Source organism: Crocuta crocuta, unplaced genomic scaffold (assembly GCF_008692635.1).
Source record: "Crocuta crocuta isolate KB4526 unplaced genomic scaffold, BGI_CrCroc_1.0 scaffold179, whole genome shotgun sequence".
Lineage (NCBI taxonomy): Eukaryota > Metazoa > Chordata > Mammalia > Carnivora > Hyaenidae > Crocuta > Crocuta crocuta.
Genome location: NW_027551568.1, coordinates 5,191,011 through 5,204,255, shown reverse-complemented (window position 1 = coordinate 5,204,255; position 13,245 = coordinate 5,191,011). Strand labels below are relative to the sequence as shown.

Here is a 13,245-nt window from a genome sequence, read left to right as displayed (position 1 = left end):
CATCATATTTCTTAATTAGCTCTAAAGATCATTCAAGCGATTACGAAACCGCTTCATGGCTTTCCACCACATTCCATTCTACCGTGACTTTTGGATGTTGGATGTGATGGCTTTGAACTGAGATTGACACGAATGTCTTCATCTGCCAGGTTCCCTTTGGCACAGCCGCCCCTACAGTCAGGGCTGCTCCAGGCACGTAGCTCATGCCCAGCCCCCCTGGCATCCACAGCCCCATTGAGACCGAACTCTGCTCGTCATCACCCCTGTCATGGCTCCCTGGATGGTCCTCCGTCATTTACACTCACCTCTCTGCTCTTTGACAGAATGGACACGTCCAGCAGTGCTTGGAGACTGTGCGGAAGGAATTCATCATATTCAACAGAGAGAAGTAAGTCTTCCTCCGGCGTCTGCTGGGCAGAGCCCCTCCCAGATGGCACCAGGGCTCCCCGGGAGAACGGTGGTCCCTGGCCCCCGGCGAAGCCAGCCATGGTGCTGGAAGGGAAGCAGCAGGTGGCCCCGAGTTCTCATCCCGCCTCTGCCGTGTGAGCCAGGCGCCACCCTCACGTCTCCGGGCCCCGGGGTCTTCGTGGGAAGTGGGGGAGCTGCGCCGAGTGGGCACACAGGGAGGCTGGTGCAGAGGGGCAGGCTCTCCGACGGTTTGGTGCCCGAGCTCTGGGTGGAAACCGTCCTGGGTCCACCATCGCCAGCGTGACCTGAGGCGAGTCCCCTCACCTCTCCGAGCCTCACTGTCAGCACCGACAAATGAAAACCCCTCCTTTGCAGCGTGGGTGTTGGAAGATTATGTGAGATTGTGGATACAATGCCTGCCAAGGTCGGAGTTCTGATGCAAAGATTACTGTGACTGTTATTATTTAACGGAGCGAGCTGCCCTGGGCTGTATGGGACACCGGGTTGGCAGGGGCCGGGACAGCACCAGGTTACGAGGGGCTTGGGTGCGTGCTGAACCAGCAGCATGCCCCGGGCCCATCAGCAAAGGACCAGACGGCTCAGACGTCATCCTGGCAGCTGCCCTCAGGAGCTCATCCAACTCGCACTGATGGGTGAGAGCAGGATTCAGGAAGGAGTGGGCTTGCAGGGTGGCCCTGACGCCCTACACACAGGACTGGCCGCACACCTGTCCATTTGACCAACGCTGAACAAGGCCTTGGGCTTGCAGAGCCTATCAGATGAGCTTCCCACCCTCCAGGAGAGCCAGATGGGTAAGTGCCAGCGTGAGCCCTAGGCATCACCAGGACCGCTCCATGTTCGTTCCCAGCAGGTGACGGCAGCTGACGGAATGCGTGCCACAGACGGCAGCCTGGGCAGTGGCTCTGTTGCAGCTGAGAGGGTGTCCCGGAAGCTTCCCAAGGTGCCATGCCCGGCTGAGTCCTGAGGGGTGAGGACGGGAAGGGCATGGAGCCCCAGGAGTGAGGACAACACAGAAGGCGGCTGGTGACGCTGTCATCATCGGGGTGGGTGTCGGTGAAAGGTGATTACTTGGGTGTCGGCCAGTGGGCTGCTGGGCAGGGCAGGGCCCCATTCTGCATGGGGCGCTGGGACAGGCGAAGGAGCAGCAGCCTGTCATTTGTCCTGGGCGGCCACAGCTCTCCGACTAGTGAGTGGGTGCTCGGGTGAGGCCAGACACGCCCCCCAGGCCAGAGCAGCAGACCTCACCGCTGGGGGCCCACGTCTGTCTGGTACCCTGTTCTGGCCGGCAGAACGTGATGGGCCTCAGTGACCACAGTCCCTCAGACCAGGGGAAAGTGGCAGTCGGCACTCTGTGACTCTGCTGCCTCTGGGGATCCTGGTCTCTTCCCCAGCCTCGAACCCTGGCCCCAGGAACCTCAGTTCAAACCAGCGTGGGCACATTGGACCAGGGCTCCAGGCAGCCTCGTTCTGGACCCTTCGTCTGTTCAAGCATGGACTGAGGCGTCCTCCGAGGGCACCCGATGGCAGACATGAGCCTGTGGAAAGTCTGAGCGGTGACGGACCCAAACGAGCATCAGCAGCGTGCCGCTTCACCTGGAGTCCAAAGAAGCCAAATGATTTCCTTTCAAATGAAAATGAAAGCGAGATACCCCTCCTTGGGTTATTCAGGGGTCACATCTGGCCGCTCTTAGCAGAAACACCACCATATGGTGGCTTCAGCCAGTAAGATGTTCTTTCTCGCGGGGAAGAGTGCATCGATCGGGGAAATGTAGTAGGATTGCCCGGCGGTGCAGAGGACCCCGAAGAGATTTGTGGTCGTGCATGTAAAGCGAGGCTGGCACGGCTAACAGGAGTTGGCAAAATAAAGAAAGAGAGCAGAGCCGTTTTTCAGATGGGGCCGGGGTGGTGCGGGGGAGTCCAGCGTGGGCACGTGCAGAAGCAGGAGTCAGGAACGTCGATGGCCGGCCGCAGGGGTTGCCGTGGGCGTGGGGACGCACCTGTGGTCCCTGCTTGTGCATCCCTGCCTCCGCCCACCCCTGCCCTCCCCGGGCCCCAAAGGCTGCCAGGCTAGCTCCCACCTGCCGTATGCAAGTATCCGGATGAAGGGGCCGGCTGTGGATCCCCGGGAAGCTGTCTGAGCACCATACGGACCCCTCCGTGTCCAGCCCCATGCCTGCTCCATGTGGGAAGGGGGCCACGTTGCGCCCGCGGCCGCCCTCTCTGCTGCAGTTTCTCATCTGTGCAGATGCCTGCGAGGAGTCCGTTCACGAGCACGGTGTGCCCCAAACCGAGCGTGTTCCTTTTAAACCAGAAGAACAATGGGACCTGGGTGTCTGCAGCCCTGTGTTTAATGCACCTTCCGTGTCGGCACATGAGTAGCTGGAACATTGAGCCTTCCTGTCCGGCAGCAGCCAGTGGCAGGTGGCCTGACTGTGTGGGGGACCCTGAGATGCTGAGCCATCCTCGCCTTCCCACTCCCTGGGGCCTCACCAGCCCCGGAGCCTCCACAGCTAGCGGCTGTCAGCTTTCCTTCTCGGCAGACCAGGCGGTCCACTCGCAGCGCACCGGGCCGGCTCCGTGTGCTTTGTCTCCAGCTGCTGCGGTGCCGACGGCTGCAAAGTGAATCCGCAGGAAGCACCGTGGTCACAGGAGCACAGGTCACAGTCCCCCGGGAGGGGTCAGTGAAGCATCTGACTTCAGCTCAGGTCATGATCTCACAGTTGGTGAGTTCAAGCCCCGTGTATGGCTCTGTGCCGACAGTTAGAGCCTGGAGCCTGCTTCCGATTCTATGTCTCCCTCTCTCTCTGCCATATCAGAGTAAGGGGCCCGTCATCCAGTATGACTTGCGTCCTAGAAAGAAGAGGCCTATGGACACGGGGAGAAAGGCACATGGAGATGGAGACAGCAGCCACCAGAAGCCAGGGGAGGGGCCTGGACCAGATTCTCCCTCAGCCTCAGGGAGGAATCAAAGTGGCCAGCACCTTGATTTCAGACTCCCAGCCTCCACAACCAAGAGGCAATACATTTCCATTGTTGTAAGCCCCGTACAATACATTTCTGTTGTAAGCTGGTGACACGTTTTAGCGCCTTAGGACACGGACACAGTACCCTCGGAGTCAGCAGCTGAGAAGATAGGTCGGGCGAGCTGCATTTTAACATGTTCTTGGTGTCCTTCTGATTCAAGCTTTGAGAACTCCTGCTAATTGAGGCCGAGTGTGCCTAGACTGCGCCTCTTCCGGTTGGTTCTGAGCTGGCCACAAGAAACCTGATCTAAAACTACAGATCTCCCCAGCTGTCTGTCTCCCCTGCTCTGGGGTTAGTGACCCGCAGCTCCGAGCCCTCGCAGGCTTCAGGGCGCTCCGAGGGCCTCACCCCTGCACGGCTGCCTGGCCGCTGATGTGTGCTGCGCCAGCTAGAACGAGCTCTTGGGCAGGGAAAAGGTTCCCCTGCCCCAATACGATGAGGACCCGTCCTCAGCATGTGATGCCCAGGGACGTGGGCATCACCAGCTCCTGGAGGAGATTCTCTTTCAGCCCTTTAACAGTGTGCCCTAATGTGGGCCTGGACCCTGAGATGCTGGCGTGCAGATGTGCACAGGCCACTACGGGGATGTGGAGGACACGCCCCGGGTCTGACCTCTCTGGACCTCAGTTTCTTTTTTTTTTTTTTTTTTTTTTTTTTTTTTGTGTTTTGTATTTCTAGGAGAGAGAGACAGCGTGAGCAGGGGAGGGTCAGAGAGAGAGGGAGTGACAGACTCTGAAACAGGCTCCAGGCTCTGAGCTGGCCGTCAGCACAGAGCCCGACGCGGGGCCCAAACCCACGAACCGCGAGGTCATGACCCAAGCGAAAGTCGGACGCTCAACCGACTAAGCCACCCAGGCGCCCCTGGACCTCAGTTTCTAAACAGAGAGCGGAATTAAAATTAGCACTGCCTAATATTCTAGAAGCACGGTGTTATTGCTGGTCTGTGGTCTCAACGGGCAAAAGGCCGCCAGGCCGGGTGGACCATCTGTTTCCAGGAACCGGTCCGGGGATTGGAGGCCTTGGCCGCTGAGGCTTCCAGTGTGAGAGGTGCACCGTGGGGCCCGTCCTGCCATTTCTGCCAAGTCCAAAGGGTCGTTTCAACAGCATTTGGCAGAGTTTTGCGGAATAAGGAGCCCCTGGTGAGAAAGGAGTTTCAGGAGCTGAGTTTTCTACCTGTGTCACCTCCGAAAGAAATCGGCATATTTAAAATCACGTGAAAGCCACATGCGGAGGCCCTGAAAGTGTTATATTTTTAAAAATGCGATGCTGCGTTTGTTGTGCTTAACAATATAGTGAATGGTGGTCAGTGACGGGGGTATATGATGTTACGGTTTTAGAGCATGTTTCTTTTTTCTTTAATTTTTTTTAAATTTATTTCTGAGAAAGAGAGAGAGAGCGAGAGCAGGGGAGGGTCAGAGAGAGAGGGAGACACAGAATCTGAAGCAGGCTCAAGGCTCTGAGCTGTCAGCACAGAGCCCGACGCGGGGCTCGAACCCATGAACTGTGAGATCATGACCTGAATCGAAGTCAGATGCTTAACTGACTGAGCCACCCAGGCGCCCCAAGAACATGTTTCTTTAATCCAGAGTGGTCAACCTCGGCCCTGTCGACCTTTGGGGAGTACTGACACGGGTTGTTTGATGTGGGGACTGGCCTGTGCTGTGTAGGGTGTTTGCCAGCATGTGTGGCCTCTGCCCCTTACACACCAGTAGCACCTCTGTAGTTGTGAGGACCCAGACTGACCCCAGACACTGCCTGATGTTCCCCCAGCAGACAAATCGCTCCCATTTCAGGAGCTTTACTCCTTACTTTCCACACTTTCCTCGAGGTGCATGTGAGTATTCCCAGCATCTGCAGCTCTGAACTGGGATACAAAGGATTTGAAATCTAATCTTCCATCCCCTGGAATCCTGGGCTCTTCCTGCTGCCTGTGTTTTCATCCAGCTGTTCCGGAGATATTTACTCAGCATCTCCCGGAGGTTGGATACAAGCGGACATAGCTGGGAGCAAGCCCCTGTTCTCAGGGGGCTCAAGCTCTGGTGGAATGAGCTTCAGGACCCGAAGGGAGGGGGTGCTTCCCCTAAGTGGTGTCTTTGAGTGTCTGTCTGGCACGCCCATTGCATAGAGCAGATGACCATGAGGGCACATTTTCATTGGGCACTTGCTCTATGCGATGCAGTCTGTACTTCCATCCTGTGACCAAGGTGCTTTTACTCCCCATGTAATAGGCGAAGAAGGGCAGATGAAGTGAATTGAGGGCACATGACTAAGAGCGCTAGGATTCCCTGGAAGTAATCAGGCTCCAGAGTCCAAGCACTAAATCAAAATGCAAAACGGACCATCGCCCTGCACATTTATTTTTTTTTAAATGTTTTATTTATTTCTAGGATAGAGAGAGAGTGTGAGCAGGGGAGGGTCAGAGAGAGAGGGAGACACAGAATCTGAAACAGGCTCCAGGCTCTGAGCTGGCAGTCAGCACAGAGCCCGACGTGGGGCTCGAACCCACGAACTGCGAGATCATGACCTAAGCGAAAGTCGGACGCTTAACCGACTAAGCCACCCAGGCGCCCCTCGCCCTGCACATTTAATGTTGAATAAGGAATTTCCACTTGCTCTGTAGATGTTGGTGAACCCAGACATTACAGGTGCAAGACCACACAAATGAACATGACAGCCGTCTGTCCTTCCCCATCCTGAGAAAACACAACAATAGGGAGCCACTGCAGGCTCAGCTGAGGACGCTGGGGGAGGCCTGGACCAAGGCCACAGAGAGATGAACAAACAAAACATGAGTAAAGTTCGGCAGGACCTCCAGGGAGCCCCCCACCCCAAGCAGTGAGATAGGGATGCTCTGTTGTGGCCTCGAGCCACTGTGGGGATGGAGGCAAAGAAGCATGAAGTTATGATTCATTTCAGGCTCAGGAACTGGATGAACGGGGCAGGCCCTGGTCCTGCTGCCCTCGGGGCTGTGAGCATGGGGGCAAAGTGGGGTGGAGGGGTCCCAGCCTCTCTATGCCTCGGGCTCTGCGTCAAGGGCTGGCCTTGACTTTAGAAGGTCTATGCCATTTGCAGAGGGTTTTGACTCCCCTCTGATTGCTTCCCCATGGGGAAGGCAGGCAGGGGTTATACCTGCATCTTGTGGATTAATCAGTAGAGGAGGAACCCTCACCACTGGCACGCCCTCTACCCGCTTTGCTAGGAAGAGGCGAAATTCAAGGACCCCACCTTCCCAAATCAAGGCCAGTGTTTTCTGGTTCTCTCCAGTCTTTGAGATTCCGACTGTATGGTCCAAAGGTCATTTATAGGTGAACATAGACAGGTAAAGGGAGCCAACCAAGAGCTGAGAACATTTCTCTTCTAAACCGTGGGGCAGGGAGAGAACCCTACAGCTGTTTGCTACAGTTTGTTTCTTTCTCATTGCGGCTCTATTCATAGGATTTTTTTTTCCATACCATTTCACAGTCGAAGAAACCGATAAATGCTAACTCTGCTTATTGTGGCATCTCTGAATCTCAGAAGAGTATTGCCCACTGAGGGAGAGGGGAAGAGCACCGGTGACTGTGTTAGGTGAGGCTGGGCTTTCTGGGATCACTGCCCCGTGAAGCAAGCTGGAGCCTTTCCAAAGCCCAGGAAGATGGCTGGGGAGGGTCAGCTCAGCAACCTGGAGCAGCGGGAGGTATTTCAGCCACAATCGAAGAGGGCCCGGCTGGTGCTTGGATTGCAGAATCCTGATAGTTGCATGAAAACTCTAGATCAGGAAATCACACGGCTGGCGGGGCCCTCTGCTGATCCTGGGGCATGGGGGTGATGCAGTCTGTTGAGCGTCTGACTCTGATCTCGGCTCAGGTCATGATCTCATGGTTCATGGGTTCAAGCCCCGTGTTGGGCTCTGCACTGATGGTGTGGAGGCTGCTTGGGATTCTCTGCCGCCTTCTCTCTGCCCCTCCCCAACATGTGCTCTCTCTCTCTCTCTCAAAAATAAATAAATAAACATTTTTAAAAAAAATTTTTAAAGGGCTACTCATCCTGACACATTCACCCCAGCCAGTGAAAGACCCAGGAAACTACAGCATGGTGGGTTTCCAGGGGGTTGAGGGGTGACACATGGTCCCTCACAGATAGCTCTGAGTCCGTAAAATCCTGTTTCTCTTTAGAAGCATGTGCTGTCACTGGTCTGCTCAGACTTTCGATCATTCACCTTCAATTAGTTCTCCATAGTAAAATATGCCCATTTTATGTGGGAACATCTATAGGCCTTATTAAGTCCTTTGTGAAAGGAGTCTGCATATGAATTTGAAAAATTATAAATAGGATCTAATGGTCCACTTTGAGGTAAATATTGCTGTTGTTTTAATCCTGGCCTAATTTTCTCTCTGTGACATCTAAGAATCTCACTGCCAGGCAATTAAATGAAATACTACTATCATTTTGTGAATATATTGAAAACCTGCTATATGCCATTTACTGTGCCGAGTGCATGTACATTTCATCTAAAACAAGTCCTCAGCATAACCTTGATTTGTAAATGTTGACATCTAGAGAGGAGTCATTTTCTTGAGGTCAGCAGTCAGTGTTTTACAGAGTTGGGATCCCATACAGTCTGGGGTTTCTCAAACTCGGATTCCTTCCACTGATTCTCACCTTTAACTTTTTATAAATGTCGAAACTTTAATTAAAATATCCAGAGAAAGCAAATGAATGGTATCGCTCAGAGTGTATGTAAAAAATGGAATATAAACAATAAGATGGTCTGAAATAAGTGCTTAGAGGCATTTTCTCCCGGTCCTTAATGTTAATTCCCTCCACACTGAATCTAGCTCCGGGCCGCCCCCAGGATTCTTATGAAAAATCCTCATGTTCTCCACCTGAAACACCTTTTTTGGACAAACACCTCTTCTGTACATTGCATTGTGCCCAAAAGGATATGATGAACTCCAAACTGCCCTCCACCCAGCACTGTATTTGAAAATAGGGTCTTTGCAGACGTAATCAAGTGAAGATGATGTCGAACTGGATTGGGGTGGACCGTATACCCAATGACGGGTCTCAAAGGGGAGGGACATTTGAAGACAGATGTGGCCACAATCTGAGGGAATGCCAAGGATCGCTGGTAAACGCTGGACACCGGAAGAGACAAGGAAGGATTTACCTCCAAGAGCCCTGTGGAAACCTTGATTTTAGACTTCTGGTCTCCGGAACTTTGGAGAATACATTTCACCCAGTTGTCCGTATTTGGCCAGGCAGCCATGAGAAACACAACACACCTTCCGGGGACCAATCAAGGCTCCGTGCCTGGCAGTCATTAACCCTTGATTTCTCCCAAATTTTAACCAAAATTTTAGTGCCTATTAGTCTCAGAAAAGTTATTTTACAAATAGTGCAAAATAAATAAAAATTGTAGTGATTTTGGAAGTATGGACATTTGACACTTAAATGAATTAGTGATATTTCAATACATGTAATAACCATACACATACGTGCCATTGCTTCCCCTGGAAAAATTGTGGCCCTGGGAGGTCACAGAGACAGATACTGGCACAAATGGTGAATTCTCTGAGACTATCATGGCTGTAAGGGCTGAAGATAAAAAAGCAAATGGCTTAGGGGCTCCTAGGTGGCTCACTTGGTTAAGCATCCAACACCTAATTTCAGCATAGGTCATGATCTTGCAGTTCGTGGGTTCAAGTCCCAAGATGGGTTCTGCACTGATAGTGAGGAGCAGCTTGGGATTCCCCCTCTCTTCTTCAATCTCTGCCCCTCCCCTGGGAATGCTCTCAAAAGAAAGAAAAAATGCAATGGCTTAGGTGAAAGGAGACTCTCACTCGTTCCTCCTTCCAGCGGGTCCTGCTTCTCTGCACATTGAGGTCATTTTCTTTTAAGGTGAACCAGTTCTTTCCACACCGTGGAAGACACAGTGCGGAGAGCTTGAGCCTGCCAGCTCCACCACCAAACTCAGGAAAGCGGACAAAAGAAGAAGCTGAGGGAAAATCACTAAGGAGGTTTCCCGAATCTCAAATTCAAGAATTACAGGAAATGGCTCTGATTGGCCCAACTTAGGTCAGGTGACATTTCCTGGACCAATCAAGTCTGGCGATTGGAGGAGGACTCTGATTGGTACTGCTTGTACCAAGTGCCTGCCCTTACCCAATCAATAGCTAAGAGGAGGTTGGTAAGGCCTATAAAAAGGCATCAGCTCCTGTCTCAACCCAGTTGTGCAAAGGCAAAATAATGGCAGTGCTCTCCAGTTGGAAAGTGGATTGATAGTGTAGAGTTAATTGAGTCCAGGAGAGGAGAGATTAAGGAGTGGCAGAGGTTGAGGGCTAGGGCACATTAGTAAAGAAAAGGCAGATCGTCCCACGTGGCTTCCCATCTGATTTCCACTTCTTCTGGGCACGTGAAACATGGTGACCATGCATGGATGGGAGTGGGGAGGGTAAGTGGACAGATGGGGCTGGCTGTCCAGGCAGAGAGAGGTGAGTGGCCCCAAGGCGGACCCCTCACTCAGGCACCTCAACTGTCAGAGTCCATTCCTGTCTGGAGCCACAGAGTTTCCCCACGGCAACTCTGCAACCCAGAACCAGACTGAGGCCATTATTCACCAAGAGACCAGTGTCTGGACCTCCAGATACCCTCTCTGAGCCTACGCTCAGCCTCAGTGGCTTATAACAATGAGGATTTGTGTCTTATTCACACCATCTGTCTATGGAAGGTCAGTTGGGGGATGGGTGCTCCTCCCACATCACCACCATCCTCCTCATTGGGGACCCAGCCTGAAACAGCATCTCTGGAACATCACAGTGACAGGGGAAAGAGACTCTGAGAGAGTCTGGAAACACCACTGCTCCAGTCTGCTGGTCGCGCTTCTACTCATACACATTGGCCAGAAGGAGTCACACAGCCTGCCCAGCCCCAGGAGCCCGGAAGCGAGATCCTGCCAGGTGCCTGGAAGTGGGAAGATCAGAATGTTCGGTGAACGCCATTAGGGACTGTCCTCCACTAGGCTGCTGGCTCAGGCCTTTCTTCTGCACCGAAATCAGTGAAGACCCAGCAAGTCTGACCCGTCAGCTAGCTCAGACACAAAAGGTCAACCTCACCTCTAGACACAGACAGAAATCTGCTCGTGCAGGTATGCAGGAAGAAGCAGGTGGCTGGGAAGGCGGGAAGAGCAGAGTCTTCCATTTGAGCCTGGGCTCAGGGCTGAAAAGCGCTGTGACCTACCAGGAGCTGTTATCTTGATGGCCCTTTCTCCTCCTCACAGGGGCACTTTTGCTTCTTCTCCAGAGGGTGGATGCAGGCATTAAATGAGGAGGTGTCAGATGAGAACACGTCTCAATCCCCATCCCTCAACAAGATGGCCATCCCTTCCTCAAGCCCATCTATTTTCAAAGGGGTGGAGAGAGAGAGAGGATAGTAAAATAATCCGATCCATTTTGCTCTCTCATAGCCATGGTGTAGTGGACTCCTTCCAAAGATGCCCTCAAATATGTTTGCTTCAGGCAACAGCAGATAAAACAGAATTTTAATGCTTCTGGCCAAAGGCTGTTATTGAATGTGTGAGATAAGAATTGCCTGTGATGGGGCGCCTGGGTGGCTTAGTTGGTTAAGCGACCGACTTTCGCTTAGGTCATGATCTCGCGGTTCGTGGGTTCGAGCCCCGCGTCGGGCTCTGTGCTGGCTGCCAGCTCAGAGCCTGGAGCCTGTTTCAGTCTGTGACTCCCTCTCTCTCTGACCCTCCCCTGCTCAAGCTGTCTCTCTCTCTCTCTCTCCTAGAAATAAATAAAACATTAAAAAAAAAAAAAAAAAAAAAGAATTGCCTGTGAGAAAATCTTCCCAGAAAGTGATGCGGTTTCAGAGTAGAACAGCCAGTTACACCAAGTTTTTACGGAAGGAAGAGACATCTTGTGGGAGGCCAGAAAGATGTTTTTTCCATCCAAATCCCAAAGGAAACACTCCAAGGAGACTTTAGTTGGAAAAGCCCTCTGATGTCCCACTGCTCACACATACAGGCTAGTGCAGTGGAGTGGGGCTTCCCGGAAGCCAACGTGTTTCCACCTGGACGCTGGAAGAGAGGGGAAGAGGGGACAGGGCCACCTCAGCTGGAGCAGTGACCTTCCTGTGTTCCCAGCTGCTCAAGGACACGGTGCAGGAAGGGCCTGGGGAATAGATGCCCTGGCTTGAGTCCCCTTGCTCCTGATCTCTTCCCATTGGCTAAGCTTGGCTTGGGAGCCTTTGATAAACATCCCCCACCAAATAAGATTCCCAGGCTCCGAGCTGGGCTGAGTGAATCTGGGAGACAACGGGAGATAGCCCAGTGGATTCTAAGGATTGAAGACAGAGAATAATTCCAGAAAGCACACCACTGGCCAAAGGGGTACGGCTGTCATGCAGCAGATTTCTCAGTTTCAATTCTAGATGGAGGGAGTTTCTAAGGGTCTGAGCTATTTCCCCATGCAGGGGGCAATCTTGGAGCATGGGCAGCTGCATTCTGCTAAGAGTGTTGTCTGCTGGGGATGCTAGAGAAGGGATTCTCACGACATACACACAGCGACTTTCTTCCTTTCCATATCCACCCCCCAACCCCAACCCTTTGTTCCATTTGGCATGCACTCTTCCAGAGCTTTCCTGGAACTTCAAGTCTGGTGTTTATGAACCACAGTGAAGCAGTATACATAATAGCTAAAAGCACAGGTCCTGGAGTCAGACTGACTGGTTTTGAATACTGACCCTTGCTAGCTTTGTGACCTTGGACCTCACACTAGTGTGTCAGTCTCCTCATCTGAAAAATGGGATGTAAATCCCGACTTCCTGGGGTGGTTGTTAGGACAAGTGAGTTAACACATGTTAAGTATTTAACAGCCTCTGCTACATAATCAGTCCACACTACACAAGTGTTCGCTAATATAATTAATTATATACAGAATTATCAGCCCATACCATTGAGTGCTGGGTCAAACATGATTTTGCCTTAATTCTTTTTAAAAATTTTTTAATGTTTATTTTTGAGAGAGAGAGAGGCAGAGAGTGAGCAGGGGAGGGGCAGAGAGAGAGGGAGACACAGAATCGTAAGCAGGGTCCAGGCTCTGAGAGGTTAGCACAGACCTGACGTGGGGCTGGAACTCACAGATTGAGAGATCATGACCTGAGCCAAAGTCGGACACTCAACTGACTGAGCCACTCAGGTGCCCCGATTTTGCCTTAAATTTTTAATACACACACACACATGCGCGCACACACACACACACACACACACACAACCTGTCTCAACTCCCTCAGCTATGAGAAAAGCAAGCTTCATGCATGTTAACTCACGTGAATTGTTGCCTATAAGGGCTGTGACTCACCAGTCCTGCAAATGGCAATCCAATTTGTGTCCAGTGAGGACACCTGTTGCTTCATTGAATGACAACTGGCCTTCTTTCCCCTTTGGGATGTTGAGGCTGCCAACCTGGGCAAACACCTGCTAATGAAGGGTGGGCATTTATTCCTTTGTTTGGCCCACCCATCCTTCCGGCACATTGATTGTGTGCTGAGTGCTGTGAAGACACAGATGGCCCTTTCCAGTGGATATGAGACCACATAACAAGGCAGGAGACCTGGATCTGGTCTCAAGTTCCACGCCCTGGTCTTCCCTGGTGTGTGGACCCCTCTGCACCTGCCATGACTCCTGGGGCTGGATTCTCTCCGGTTGTCCTGTTTCACCCACTTTCTGGGGCCTGACCCTCAGCCACTCCATGTGTACCCCATCCCAGTGCCCTCCACCCCTCCAACTCTTCTGCCCTGACCCCCCCCCCC

At 52.5% G+C, this 13,245-nt stretch overlaps 1 protein-coding gene across 2 annotated transcripts in view; it reads left to right on the top strand.

Annotated features, from left to right (window-relative positions):
* Positions 1-13,245, top strand: part of STK32B (serine/threonine kinase 32B) — a 274,790-nt gene that overhangs the window by 256,521 nt on the left and 5,024 nt on the right. For both annotated transcript variants that reach the window (XM_077750488.1, XM_077750487.1), the window contains one exon: positions 324-388. In XM_077750488.1, the coding sequence (XP_077606614.1) occupies positions 324-388 (65 nt within the window). The remainder of the gene's footprint in view (positions 1-323; positions 389-13,245) is intronic.